We start from the raw sequence: 15,027 nt of genomic DNA on the forward strand, positions 1-15,027 counted from the left end.
CCGGGGTCGCGTCACTGCGCAGCCGCGGGTGGGCGGTACCACGGCGGCTGCGACATGGGGGGGCGCGGAGCAGACGCCGGAAGTAGAGGTGGTACGGGTCCCACAGAGGGGTACTCACCGCCGGCCGCTTCCACCGGAGCCGCGGTGAGAGCCAAGGCCCCAGGGTGTGGGCGTGGCGGCCGCCGGAACACAACACCCTCTGTTTTCTCTCTTCACGGAGCGGCGCCGCGTCGCTCGCCTCCATCAGCTAACATGAGCGAGCGCCTCCGCCCCAGGTGAGACCGCAGGGGACCCTCTTCCTTTCCAGCCCCTCGCCGGTTGCTGTGTCTTGGGGGTTGGAGCCGAGGGGGCGCGTGACGCGGGGTCCGAGCAAGCGTGGGCCCGGCAGGTCTCCATCTGGGTGTTTTGCAGTCCGGGGGAGGAGGGGAGCGGGATGCGCGGGTGATCGGGTACCTGGTCCCTGGGGGCGCTGAAGGAGTGACTTCCCAGGGCCCAGGTTTCTCTCGACCCCATCTTTTCCCCCCATCTTTCCCTGTTTGGAATGAAGTCTGATCGGTCCCGGAAGAGAGACGATGGCCCTAAAGCTTCCCTGTCCTAAATTTAGGAGGGTAGGGGGATGGGAGGAATGTCTGATCTTCGAGAGGAGCCCCTAGGGCGTCTGTGAGAGGACGGGGCGGGGAGCTGGTCTCCCCAAGGTCAGAAAGAAGGCTTGGGCTTAACCCCGCAGCAGGAAAGGGTTAGGTTAGACCGAAGAACTTGTGTCCTGGGCGGTTGTGAACACAGAAGGGCCGAGGACCAAAGTGGCTTGTGGATCCTCTCTCGGCTGTAGCATTAAGAACAGGCAGGATTCTAAACTGTTTGGATGCGGAGCCGTTTGACTCGGAAGGCGGGAGGTAGGATTCTGTCGTGATGCACTACTTTTTCTCCGAGCCCAGGCCCGGGTCTTAATTTAGGGGGTGTTATGATTCCTTGACACGGACTGAGGACAATCCGGACCAAGCTGCGATTTTTCTTTTTCTTTTTTTCCCCTTATTTCCCCTTGTAAACAGGTGGGGAGGAGAAAGTTGAGATTGTACCCCAGAATGAAGAGGATCGGCTTTATTCGAAATTAGAAAAATCCCTCATCGTGGAGTTTGAACTGAGAACTGTAGATCAGCAAGTTCAATCTTTCATATTTGTGATGAAAAAAGATTTAGAGAGCTCAGTGGGTCTTTCTAGGTTCACTGCTCTTTTCCTTTATTCTGTAAAATCTCAGTGAGGCTTAAGTGAATAAGATAGGATTGCCTTGGTAGATTATGCTGGATCTTTTCTTGTCTTTCTGTGTTTCCATTGGCTTTGAATGTAATTGACAGTCTTTCCACAAGGACCCTACTCTGGAGCATGGTAAATTCATGGCATTGAGATTCTCGGAAGCACCCTGAAGTTATTTGGGCCAATAGCGAAAATCTAGGGTTCTCCAAACTTCTGCATATTGACTTGGGTCATGCAGTGAGTGGGGCATAAAACCTCTACTTGTATATTAAAGAAGAGTGGACTAAATTTGAAATTAGGGGCCATGTGTACCAACTTGCTACTGGAATTAGTCACAGGATCCTTAGGTACAGTAAGCCTGATCTAACTGCCATTTTTTTACTTCCCAAACCCAGTTTGTACTTCCAGTAGTCCCTTGGGATGTCTCACATATCTGAAAAAGTCGAAATATTTCTTAGCAAAATATTTCTTTTATTCTGTGCTATACACGGGTAATCTGAATGTGTTTATACTAGTAACAGATTCTTTTTATCTAATTCACACAATCTCAACATGGTAACTTCATTACTATAAAAGAAGTCGTTTGATTTGGCAGAGGTTTCTCTGCACCCGTGTGTCGTGGAGTATGATGGACCAGCTCTAGCTGTCTTAGCATCTCCAAGTCAGTTCTGGTCTCTGGATCTGTTTCCTCAACTTTAAGATGAAGGGTTGGTCTAAGACGGTGGTTTTTCAAACTGCAAGAGGTGTGGGTTTGTGGGAGGGAGTCTTCGACTTTAAAACAGATCCTTTATCTCTTATGGAAATAGAGGGTTTTTTTTTTTTTTTTGGTAGGATGAAAGAGTTCTGTTAGTTTTTTTTAAAAAAATTGAAAACCACTAGTCTCTGTACCCTAGGATTTCTTCTATGCTTGGTCTCTAGGAGATGACAGGAAGATTGGAGAGAAGTGAAATGAGGAAAAGTGATGTATTTCTGCCATCCTTAGAAGTAACAGGTGCTAAACAATAATCTGTAACTAGATGGCTAGGGAGAATGTAATCAGTTATAGGGTGGCTGCTCAAATTATAACGTGGTCTATGGCATTAATGTTAAAAGTTACAATCTGACTGATTGTGTGGATGGGGTTAAGCATGAAGCTGTAGTTTTGACAGTTATTAATGATGTTGTTGAAAGAGACATGTTTCAAGGATGAAATCTGCACAGAGCTTAGAGAAAGGAGAATGAAGAACAGGTAGGGCTCATCCTTAATCCAGTGCCGTGCAAAGGAGAGGACTCCCGGGGGCCAAAGAGATGATTCGGGTACCTGGAGAAATCAACTGATTATGAGGCAGGGATATTTCATGAGACTCTCCCAGAGTTTAATTGAAAACTTCAAAACCAGCCTATCCTCTTGACATTGATAGTCTTGTCGCTAGAAAGATGTATCTTATCCCCTATTATAAAAGAGGAAATTGGAAAGTTTTGGTCAGGCTCATGAGTTTGGTTGGAGTGACTCAGCAGCCCAGGCACAATCAGCTGTTGGCATACTGATAAAGGAGGAGTTTGGGGACCAACACGCTGTCGTCAAACGAGTTTCTCTTTGCGCGTGCTCTGTAAGTGGTCATCTTAGAACAAACGTAGCAATTTCTTGGTTCAACTAGCACATCCATTTAATGATGATTAAAACCTGATATTTATCTAGTTTTTAACCTCCAGTACTTCAGGGTAAGATCTAATCCCCTGAGAGAAAGATAAGGAGATCTTATTTTATAAACAACTGAGTCTTAGAATGAGGTAAATGGTGTAGCCCTCTGCAAGTTGGTTAATGCTTTATCAGAACCGCACACCCGTTCTTTATCATTCCAAGCCTAAACTGGATCCATACTCGTTCATTAATAATGTTAGATGTATTCACAAGTACAGAGGATTGAGCTCGGGGTGATAACTTAAAGTTTCTCCAATGTCCAGACCTCAACTCAGCCTTAGGGTTAAGGGCCTACCACAGTAAGCCACCCTACTCACATAGAAAGTATAACTGTATAGAAGATACTGTATGATCAAATTCAGTACTTTCCAAAAAGCTCTTTTACCCTCTAGCTATAGAAACTTGAACTCTGAAGAGTTTTCATTATAATAGATTGTGCTGCTTTGTATAAATTGGCCTCTAGGGCCTCCCTGGTGGCGCAAGTGGTTGAGAGTCCGCCTGCCGATGCAGGGGATACGGGTTCGTGCCCCGGTCTGGGAGGATCCCATATGCCGCGGAGCGGCTGGGCCCGTGAGCCATGGCCGCTGAGCCTGCGCGTCTGGAGCCTGCGCGTCCGGAGCCTGTGCTCCGCAACGGGGGAGGCCACAACAGTGAGAGGCCCGCATACCGCAAAAAAAAAAAAAATAAAAATAAAAAAATAAAAAAAAAATAAATTGGCCTCTAGCCAGCACTGCCCAGTAGAATTTTCTACAGTGGTAGGAACATCCTATATCTGTGCGGTCCCATACAGTCGCCACTAGCTATGGGTGGCCACTGAACACTGGAAGTGTAGCCAGCGTGATCAAGGGACTGGGTTTCAAATTTTATTTAATCTTAATTAATGCAACTTAACAAATATATCTCGTGGCTACTGTATTGGACACCACAGTTCCATGTAATTTGACTTAAAATTATACCTCCTTTAATTTATTTCTGATTTCTAACTGGGGTTTGGAAGTCCTGATAGCACTTGATTCTTGCATAGAAAACATACAAATTTGGTCTTTCTTGTACATCTCAGAACACTTGACTGAGAAATATGTGTGATTTTTCTTGAAACCTGGACATTTTAAGTGGCTGGTGCTACAATCTCACAGTAACAATCTGGTCACAGTAACAACCTGGTGAAGTAACTTCTCGTAATACCAGGTGGTGTAGCCAGAATCATCAAGTTAATGTGTCCAGGAGCAGCCTTTCCAGTGATTGTCCAGAAAAGTAATTTAATATGTTAGAGGGCAGAGAGGTTTTGTGTTAATGTGATAATTGGGGAAAAATCAGGGATGAAAGAAAATGAAAGATTAGAGGGCAGAGAGGTTTTGTGTTAATGTGATAATTGGGGAAAAATCAGGGATGAAAGAAAATGAAAGATTAGAGGCTACCAGAACCTCTATGCTCTTCCTGTGTAGCACCATTTTTATAAGGATTTTAAGTGTAAATAGGCAAAGGCAGTCACTCCCGTCTTAGGTGTTGTCATACGGACAGGAGTAAAATTAGGTAACTTGGAATCGTAACTTCAGGAAATGTAGGAAAAGGTCACATTAATTAGGTGGAGTTTGAGAGCTTAGTCCGGAACGTCTTCCTGATCTTATTTGTTCCCAGCAGGCATTTCACATTGTCAGGCTTTTTTTTTAGAAATGAGTTTTACTAATTTAAGCTCGACCATACTGCTGCTCTTTTATATTTTTGTTCTTCGTGCCTGGCGATGGTGTACTTCTAACTTTTTTTTTTTTACCTATTGGGATATCATATGATGATTTACCTTTTTTCAGGCAAGAGGGCAAATTTATATGTTGTCATGGTTTACAGTTTGAAGTGTCCAGAAGGTCAATGGTTGATTTTTTTTCTTTCTCCTTGTGATTTAATTTCAGGAAAAGGAGAAGGAATGGCAGTGAAGAAGACCACCATCTCCCCCCACAGACCAAAAGGAGTAGTAGAAACCCTGTCTTTCACGATTCCTGGGACACAGAGGTAGGAAGTGTGGTCCAGAGTATCTGCTGTTTTCATTGCTTGAGCTAAATAACCCAGTTACTTCCGTGTAATTAAAATTTTTTTGAATAAAGAAAAGTGATCTTATTTGATTGCAGTGTTTTTAACCTCTTTTTTTTTTTTTTTTTTTTTGGAGTCATGGCCTTTTTGAGGAAGCTACACACCCTCTCCCCAGCAAAACAGCCTATATACACACCCCAGGATTTGTATGTTAGAAGTTTTATGGACCTTTGAAAGCCCATCTTTGAACCCCTATTTGGTATTTCAGAAGCCAGCTTATTGCCTAATCGTTTCTAAACATTAATTGTCCTTAAGACAAGTATATTTTGCTGCTTCCATGTCTCTTAAAGATAAGCTTTCCATGTTTTTAAGAGAAACCGTACAAGCATTCAGAATATATAACGTATGTGTATGCGAAGTCCTATTTTTAATTGTGTTTATGTTTTCATTATGTTGTTCTGAAAAGAGCACCTGTGGGAAGCAGAGTGGAGTGGGGTGAGAGGGGAAAGGGGAAAGTTCAAACTTTGGTTTGAACTTTGGTTTCCTGGGTGCTTCAGTATGCCTCCTGTGCACTTGAGCACCTGGTCTGCAGTGGGGCAAGGAAGCTGACACTGAAAGAATGCTGCTATTAAATTATGCACCTAAAGATTTGACCCTTAACAGTTGTCACCCTAAGAGAGAAACTCCTCAGTGGCAAAGATTCCTAAGGCCTAGCCTCATCACTTAAAGTAGAATTCCATAGATCACAGTTCTTCCACAGCCAAAGTAATTTGTACTTTAATTAGTTCTCAGTAATAGGATTTGACCTATATCCAGTCTTTACCAGAAATCCAAAGTAATTCCCTCACGGAGAAAAAAATCAGTAACTGTCACGTAGGTAATACTCATTCAGGAGCAGTTGATGCACCAGTGCAGACTAGATCCTTTTATGTGGAGACTTAAATTTCTATAGCTTTTATCCCCCTCCTTTTAAATCTTCCTATCACCTTTTTTTCCTTTGGGTTTTTTTTTTCTCCCTTAAGATTAACAGAAAAGTAATTGAGCTTTTGGTTAAACTAGGGAATCTCTTTTTTCTTTGGAAGAAAACCAAAGATTAGAGGCTACCATGAACATCTAATGATAAAACTAACAGAATTGAGTCTCCATTATTCTTTTGAGTTATAAGACTATTCATTAAAAAGACTATGTGGTGATTACTTTCACAGTATCACCCCGAATATTTCTTCTTTTTTTTTTCTTTTTTTTTTTTGCGGTACGCGGGCCTCTCACTGTTGTAGCCTCTCCCGTTGCGGAGCACAGGCTCCGGACGCGCAGGCCCAGCGGCCATGGCTCACGGGCCCAGCTGCTCCGCAGCATGTGGGATCTTCCCGGACTAGGGCACGAACCCGTGTCCCCTGCATCGGCAGGCGGACTCTCAACCACTGTGCCACCAGGGAAGCTCCTGAATATTTCTTTACTTGCGTCTGTATGTCAGTCCTGCTATATGATGTTTGCATTAGTTCAAAGGTACAGTAGATCTTTTTTGTATTGATCTTTTTTCCCTATATCTACAATTTTGATGTTTGAGAACAGGAGTATAAATTGTCATTTTTTAAAAAATCAAACATTTCTGATCTCTTATTTTGAGTAATACTCCTTAGTATTACAGTTTTTGTTTTTGTTTTGTTTTGTTTTTTGCGGTACGCGGGCCTCTCACTGTTGTGGCCTCTCCCGTTGCGGAGCACAGACTCCGGACGTGCAGGCCCAGCGGCCATGGCTCACGGGCCCAGCAGCTCCGCGGCATGTGGGATCTTCCCGGACCGGGCACGAACCCGCGTCCCCTGTATCGGCAGGCGGACTCTAAACCACTGCGCCACCAGGGAAGCCCTTGGTTTGTTTTAATTGCTGTTTGTAGAGAATGACCTTCACTCCCTAATACCTTTCTTCTTCTCACAGAAGAAAACACTGTATTGTTATTCATCCTGTGGGTTCACATGTCTGGTTCTTACTTGTCCAAAGAAATTCAGTGGTTAAACCACTCTGTAATCATTAGTCTGAAGGATGGACTGGATTGCCCTTATGATAAGTAACAGTCAATACAGGTACTTTTTACCTGTCGCGTTAATCTGAACTCACCAGTAGATCCCTCACGGGCGGTCACGACCCTCTGACCCTCCATTTCAGCACATTTACCGGCGTCTGGTGCTGTCGAGTAATGAGTCTTTTTTTTTTTAATTAATTTTTATTGGAGTATAGTTCATTTACAATGTTGTGTTAGTTTCTGCTATACAGCAAAGTGATTCACTTGTACATACACATATATCCACTTTTTAAAAATTCTGTTCCCATATAGGTCATTAGGGTATTGAGTAGAGTTCCCTGTGCTATACAGTAGATTCTTATTAGCTATCCCTTTTATATATAGTAGTGTGTTTATGTCAACCCCAGTCTCCTGATTTATCCCTCCCCCTCCCCTCGAGTCATGAGTCTGAGTGAACCCAGGGAGAACTAGAGCAGCAAAAGGCAGGAGGAAACTTTAAAATGGAAAGTTAAGCACTGAATAATTGAATCGTGACCACTGGAGTAGATCATTATGTTTATAGCATAAAAATATCCAGTTTAGCGACATTTGGCTGCTTGTTGACAATTGTGTATAAAGGGGGAAATAATAAAACATGTCATTACTAGTGGATTCTTAATTTTATTAAATTACATGACAAAGTGTATTGTTAATGAAAACGGTATCTTTTAATTCTAAGGTAGGGCCAACGGGGTAAGTTTCCTTAAGAGACTAAGTTAAGAGGCGCCATTTCCTGTGTCTTTATTTATTTATTTTATTATTTTTTCATTTATTTTATTTATTTATTTTTGGCTGTGTTGGGTCTTCGTTGCTGTGCGTGGGCTTTCTCTAGTTGTGGTGAGCGAGGGCCACTCTTCGTTGTGGTGTGCAGGCTTCTCATTGCAGGGGCTTGTCTTGTTGCGGAGCACGGGCTCTAGGTGCACGGGCCTCAGTAGTTGCAACACGCAGGCTCAGTAGTTGTGGCTCGCAGGCTGTAGAGCGCAGGCTCAATAGTTGTGGCGCATGGGCTTAGTTGCTCCACAGCATGTGGGATCTTCCCGGACCAGGGCTCAAACCCGTGTCCCCTGCATTGGCAGGCGGATTCTTAAGCACTGCGCCACCAGGCAAGCCCCTCCTATGTCTTTCTTGAGATACTTAAGTTTAGAATTTTTTTCTTGTAACATAAAGAACTTTCATTTGGAAGTTTGTTTTCATTGTAAGAGAGATTTAAAACTGTTATTTATAATTAATTTCCAGAACTCACCTTTTTCTCCTAAATGTGATAACGTTGGCAAGTACTGGGAAATAAGACACGAGGTGTTTGAATTATCTCAAACTGTGCCACAAGTAAGTCATGTTTATCTGTAAAATGGAGATAGTATGGGCCTCTTTTTTCCCTAGATTCTAGGAAGCTGAAGAATGTGAACTGAAGAATGTGAACCGACTTGCCAGATTAGTTATGTAAAGAGAAACTTTGAATCTACTTGTACATTTTCTTCCTGTCAGTTTGGTGGTTATTATGATCTCTACTTTTCAGATGGAAAAATTGGGGCACAGAACAATAAAGTCCCTTCCCCAAAGATACATAGCTGGTGAGAGGCAGACTGGGGAGCCCCAGAGTCTGAGTGTGAGCTGCGGGCTCCTGCCCACGGTGTGTGCGGCCTCCCAGAAGACAGATCGGAAGCTCTGAGGGACTTTGCTACATATACCCAGGGCCACTAGGTTCTAGACTTCTCTTGAATCATAGGAACAGAGAAGAATAATTTTCCTCCCTCTATCTTTTAGCTGGAAAATATTTTTCTGAGTAAATGCTATGACATGGTATTAGCTAGAAAGCAGTTTTAGATTTCTAGCTACAAAAAGTAAGGAAATTGGGGTCTAGTGGTTTTTTTCAAAACTTGAATCTGTGTTTGCATTGAAGATCTTGAATTTTAACTCCAGTGACTTAGATTTAATGCCTTGTGAGCCTTAGGATACTGGTTTTTAAATTGAGATATAATTTACAGGTTTTTTTGTTTGTTTTTTTTCTTTTGCGGTACGTGGGCCTCTCACTGTTGGGGCCCCTCCCACCACGGAGCACAGGCTCCGGACGTGCAGGCTCAGCGGCCATGGCTCACGGGCCCAGCCGCTCCGCGGCAAGTGGGACCCTCCCGGACTGGGGCACGAACCCGTGTCCCCTGCATCTGCAGGCGGACTCTCAACCACTGCGCCACCAGGAAAACCCTAAAAAAGTTTTTTGAAAGGCATTCTAGATGATTCCTGGTAGTTAACGTCTAAGGCAGTTTCGTTTTTCTCTCTGGTGAGCAAGCAGTGAAGTGATTTGTCACTCTGCATCTTCCTGTTGGGTCCTTTACAAAGGTAGCTCCATTCCCTGACCTCAGACAGTTATTGGATGGGTAAAAACTAGCTAGATTTAACTTATTTAAATGCATTTTCTTAGGCTGGCCGTTTTGGTTTGAATTGTAGCTTCACTTGTAGGAATAATGCTCTTTATTTTCAGCTTGAATATCTTTATCTACAAATTACATTAGACACTTCCAGTAAATCTGGCTTCTGGTATGCAGGTATATGCCTTATAAGAAGTACTGCTGCCTGAGTGAACAAAAGCAGTACCTTTTTAAAATACAAAAACCCCAACTTTTTAAAAATACCTTTAACTTACCAAGACTGTTTTGATTTTTTAGATCACTATGACGTAACAGCAAGTAGAGAGCGAGAAGATGTGGAAATAAAACAGAGATGGCTTAATTGGAACAGTCTCTGTCTTTTTTCTTGTGGCTACTAGAAAGGAAAATCTTCGATGGCATAACTCTAAAATCCCAAGGGTATTCTTAGTTGGAGTAGATGCATGTCAGATAAAAACATTACAGAACCAGGGGAATCCATGTATCATTAAAATTAGGATTCTATAAATCCATTTGTTTTAACTGACAAGAATTGGCAGTATGTTAGGTGATTTTTTTTTTTTTAAGCACTGAATTTAGATGACCCTGGGAATATTTAAAGAAGATATTTTAACACTCTTTGTTTTTGCTCATTCTCATCATTAATCTGTCCTGGTAGTAGGACCAGCCTGACAGACAAAACTGTTTTGGCAGATTCTGGGGTAAGGTGTTAAGGTTGTGTGTTTAAAACCCTGTAGCAAATTAACTATTAAATTAACTTCTCAAAAGATCCATTCAAATGCAGGAACAGTCCTTTCAAAAGTTAACCTAATTTGTAGTGTCCGTCTTTAGAAACTTTGCTCACAGTTCAAGTCCTTGAAATATTTGTAATATGTTGCATCAACTCACAGCAAGAAAAGCTACCCTAAGCAGTTTCATATAGAACCTGAAAGTTATCTGTTTAGTAATGAGAATACATACATGTTTTTAGGCAGAAACTTCAAACAGATGACGTGGTCCAATTTATTTATTTATTTTTTTCGCGGTACACGGGCCTGTCACTGCTGTGGCCTCTCCCGTTGTGGAGCACAGGCTCCGGGGCCACGGCTCACGGGCCCAGCCGCTCTGCAGCATGTGGGATCTTCCCGGACCGGGGCACGAACCCGTGTCCCCTGCATCGGCAGGCGGACTCTCAACCACTGTGCCACCAGGGAAGCCCGACGTGGTCCAACTTTATCTTGTAAGGATATGCCATTTACTCATTGACACAGCAAAGTGACCATCTGTATTTTCTTCCCTTGCATATTTAAAAAGTGGTTTTAATTAGCCCACTGAATGCATTTGGAGTCTTATGGTCTCACTGGTATTAGCAGACCTGGAGCTCTCTTAAATCACTGGGCACTTTGGAAGCACAGAGTTTTACATTAGAAGCTCTGATAGACTTGGCTAGGATCATCCCCTGCACTTAATTCAGATTCTGCAGTGGCCTTAAGGTGAACTTCATTCTGACTCCAGGGATGGAGTGTGTAATACAATGAGCAAGATTTCTTTTTTCGTTTGAGGCTCCCGTAAATTTAAAAGCACCACTGGATGGGGAGATGGATGTGAGGGGAAGCTGGGGCTTGAAAGAAAATAAAATACGCTGTTGATCTGCTTTTCTAACTTAACAGAAAGCATCCAGCTCTAGGTAATAAGTATACACATATACTCTGGCTCTCTTTTTAGGAAGCAGAGACTCAGTAACAATCCCACCTGGGGGACTTTCTAAAGGTTATTAGTAGAAAGTGTCTTTAGAGCTATTTTGTTTCTACCATGGGTATAAATGGGCTCTCTCTTAAACTGACTTCACACCCTGGGAAAATAAAATTCAGGGCAGGCCTAGCTGAGGAGTCAGGTGCTCTTTACCTCTGCTGTATGATTTGAGCCCTTTGGACTAAGAAAATGAACTTCAACTTGTCTGCCCTCTGCTCCATGATTTATATATATTCTTTCTGCTAAAGACAGTGCATGTTCTTCTGCCTTTATCTGCTCTACCTTCTCTCAAGGCTCCTGAAAGCTCTAATACTTCTCCCTTCTCTTCATCTCTGCCCCCCAAGCAATCTGATACAGAGAAGCTCCACTAAGCACGGGAAATACAATTTTTTCCGTCTTGAGTTTTTTGGTTTTATAAGACAAAACGATTTACTTCTTCATACATCTTAAGGCTCTGATAGAGACTTAAAATTTGGTTTTATGCTTTTAGGGTTAAAAGGAAATAATGGTCTTTCCTTTATCCCACAAAGTTAGACCACTTTGATGGCTGACAGCGTTAAGACCCATTTCAGTAACTTTCAAACTTTTTGACCCTGTCCCACAGAAATGCCATATTTTGTTACCCAGTACGTACCAAATATACTTGTGCATCACTGAAGAGAAGTTTCACAGAACAATTACCCTTAGCACATTGCACTGCTTGCTTTTATTCTGCTGGTTTCTGCTTGTCCATCCGTAGATGGTGAGATATTCCCTAAAGCCCCTCGATAACGCCAAGACCGGTCTGAGTAGGATGAAAATAGGAACCAGTGCACCTTTGAAAGAGATGCATTGTTCTTACCTTTAATGACAGTAGGGTGTAATGTTTTATGTGTATTAAAATAACGTGTAAAGTGTGTTCACCCAGATTCCCAGGTTCTGTATAGGTTCTCCCTTCTTAGTCTAAAAGCATCATCGGCCTGCTGTCTGCTAGAGTCAGCTGAAGCAGTTTAGGGGTTCTTAAGCTGTCACGGGAGGCAAACAGCCTTCCTAAAATCTTACTGACAGTGTCAATGTTTTCTTTAAGTCTCAGTCTTGAAGCTACGAGTGACTGGAGACCTTACTCTCTTTTGTAGTAGCACTCTTTAGTTCTCTTACTCATGACTGTATTTTGCCCTCAAAAGAAGTATTTTTTGGGCTTCCCTGGTGGCGCAGTGGTTGAGAATCTGCCTGCCAATGCAGGGGACACGGGTTCAAGCCCTGGTTTGGGAAGATCCCACATGCCGCGGAGCAACTAGGCCCGTGAGCCACAACTACTGAGCCTGCGCGTCTGGAGCCTGTGCTCCGCAACAAGAGAGGCTGCGATAGTGAGAGGCCTGCGCACCGCGATGAAGAGTGGCCCCCACTTGCCACAACTAGAGAAAGCCCTCGCACAGAAACGAAGACTCAACACAGCAAAAATAAATAAATAAAAATTAAAAAAAAAAAAAAAAAGAAGTATTTTTTGTAGAAGCTATAGAAAATAAAGTTTTTTTTAAAAGTAGGAGGTCCAAATTCTAAATATTTTGGCATGTATATCCTTCCAGAATATTTTTGGTATACATATATGTATACATTAAAGAAAACACTTTAAAAACCAGTGGACCTACTATACGTTGTTTTGTAACCTATAAAAGAAATGTTAAAGATCTCTTTCTACCTTGGTGTATGTATATCTCTTATCCTCACTGTTACCAGCAGAATAGAATTTCATCGTTATGGATTATAATTCATGTATTACACTTTATATATATATACCATAGTTTAACCAGTTTCCCTATTTTTAGTTTATTATTTTTTAAAATACGTTTATTTATTTATTTATTTATTTTACTTTTGGCTGCGTCGGGTCTTTGTTGCTGTGCGCGGGCTTTCTCTAGCTGCGGCGAGCAGGGGCTACTCTTCGTTGTGGTGCGCGGGCTTCTCACTGCGGTGGTTTCTCTTGTTGCGGAGCATGGGCTCTAGGCACACAGGCCTCAGTAGTTGCAGCACGCAGTCTCAGTAGTTGTGGCTCGCGGGCTCTAGAGCGCAGGCTCAGTGGTTGTGGCGCATGGACTTAGTTGCTCTGCGGCATGTGGGATCTTCCCAGACCAGGGCTCGAACCCATGTCCCCTGCATTGGCAGGCGGATTCTTAACCACTGCGCCACTAGGGAAGTCCCAGTTTTCCTATTTTTAGACACTTAGGTTGTTTCCCATTTTTAGCTATTATAGACAGGGCTACACTAAACATTTTTATACGTGTCTTTAAAAATCTGAGTTACAAGATCCTTAAAATGGACTAGAAATTGCAGGTGTATTTGTCTCCCTCTCTCTCCTTTTTAACAGTTATTGTACAGCAATCTTTTTAAACCTGTTTATTTTAAAGAATTTTAATCTTTTCTCAGAATAGTGTCACCTTTGCTGTTACAGTGTGAAATAAATATAATTTGAGATGGAAACTTGAGTTACTAGAAACAGATTCTAGTTCTTGCCTTAATTTTCAGACGGTACCTGTAACGAGAAACAGGAAAGAAAACAGACTGAGAGGAGACAGAGTGCTCTGTGCGGCGGGCCTCCTACCCAGTGTGGTGACTTGCTTGTCACCCGAGTAGCGGCCTCACCGGCTGTGCCAGCGGCAGTTCTAGCTGATTTCTGCGCTAGGTTAGGGGAGACTTTTATGGAACACAACTTTTGTTTTTGAATTGGCTTTCACTTAAGTCTTTATTGCTGCTGATACAGAGAAGCTCCACTAAGCAGGGGAAATACAATTTTTTCCGTCTCGAGTTTTTTCGTTTTATAAGACAAAATGATTTACTTCTTCATATATCTTAAGGCTCTGATAGAGACTTAAAATTTGGTTTTATGCTTTTAGGGTTAAAAGGAAATAATGGTCCTTTCCATAACCTTAATAATGGTTAACCCTGCCATCTGACCTTATTCAGCCCATTATAATACTTTCATCCGTTTTTTTTTTTTTTTAAAGAAGATAGATAGGTTGTCTCCTACTACCTGAGGGCAGTGGGCTAAGTCAACTGTTAAGTGTAAGTGCCTCCAAATGACCTATGGACCGTGATAATTCTTGGTTCAAGTGTTAAGACTGGATGCCTTTCGTGAACATTGCTTTCTTTGCCATTTTAGATAAGTTTATTTATGTACATATTGTTAGGTATAACTTTTGATCAAAAAATGGATAGAACTAGTATTTTAAAAATCACTTTTAAAGTATCTATCTGGAAACAACATTTTATTTATACATTTACTTTTATAATGAAAATAGATAATAACCACATTGCAAAAAGTTGCAGTAAAGGGTAGAAAAAATCACCAACTATAATCCCTCCATTTTAACGTAACTACTGTGATCTGCTTCTTGCCAGTCTTTTTCCTTACATGTAGATTTCACACAGTCGTAAGCAGGCATTTCAAAACCAGTGTTTTTGTATAAGGGAATATAGATTTAGAAGTATCAAAGGGTAAAATTTTAAAAAGTTATACACCAGATCATTAACCTCTAGAATTCTAAATGTCTCAGCATCGATTCCTTCGAGCACAATATTGTGTTGAGTTGTAGATAGAGAAGTGTGCCGTTAATCAAGTTATTGGGGTTGCCATTTATTAGAAATAGTCAAATACTGTAATTCGGAAAAGGATCCATCCTTACCATTGCCTTCCCTTTGAAGATCCTAGCATCGGAAGGAAGATTTCTGAGAGTGACTCTTACCAGGGAACTCTGAGTAGCTTCTTCAAGATGACTAAGACACCAAGTAACATGAGGGATATTAAACAGAAAATTAGGCACATGTGTGCACGTATGCACATGCATACACATACCGAACTGCAAAAATGCTAATATAACTCTACAAGAAGTATATTCAAGTCTTTCAGGATAGTACAAACT

At 42.0% G+C, this 15,027-nt stretch overlaps 1 protein-coding gene across 2 annotated transcripts in view; it reads left to right on the forward strand.

Moving 5' to 3' along the window:
- The first annotated feature begins 16 nt into the window (after nucleotides 1–16).
- Nucleotides 17–15,027, forward strand: part of VCF1 (VCP nuclear cofactor family member 1) — an 18,154-nt gene continuing 3,143 nt past the window's right edge. Inside the window, exons 1-3 of one of the 2 annotated variants that reach the window (XM_060081468.1) lie at nucleotides 17–275; nucleotides 4,840–4,939; nucleotides 8,253–8,342. In XM_060081468.1, coding sequence (XP_059937451.1) covers nucleotides 55–275; nucleotides 4,840–4,939; nucleotides 8,253–8,342 — 411 coding nt within the window. In that variant the 5' untranslated portion in view covers nucleotides 17–54. The remainder of the gene's footprint in view (nucleotides 276–4,839; nucleotides 4,940–8,252; nucleotides 8,343–15,027) is intronic. The other variant, XM_060081469.1, reaches the window with a different exon arrangement.

This window comes from Mesoplodon densirostris, chromosome 18 (assembly GCF_025265405.1).
Source record: "Mesoplodon densirostris isolate mMesDen1 chromosome 18, mMesDen1 primary haplotype, whole genome shotgun sequence".
Taxonomy (NCBI): domain Eukaryota; kingdom Metazoa; phylum Chordata; class Mammalia; order Artiodactyla; family Ziphiidae; genus Mesoplodon; species Mesoplodon densirostris.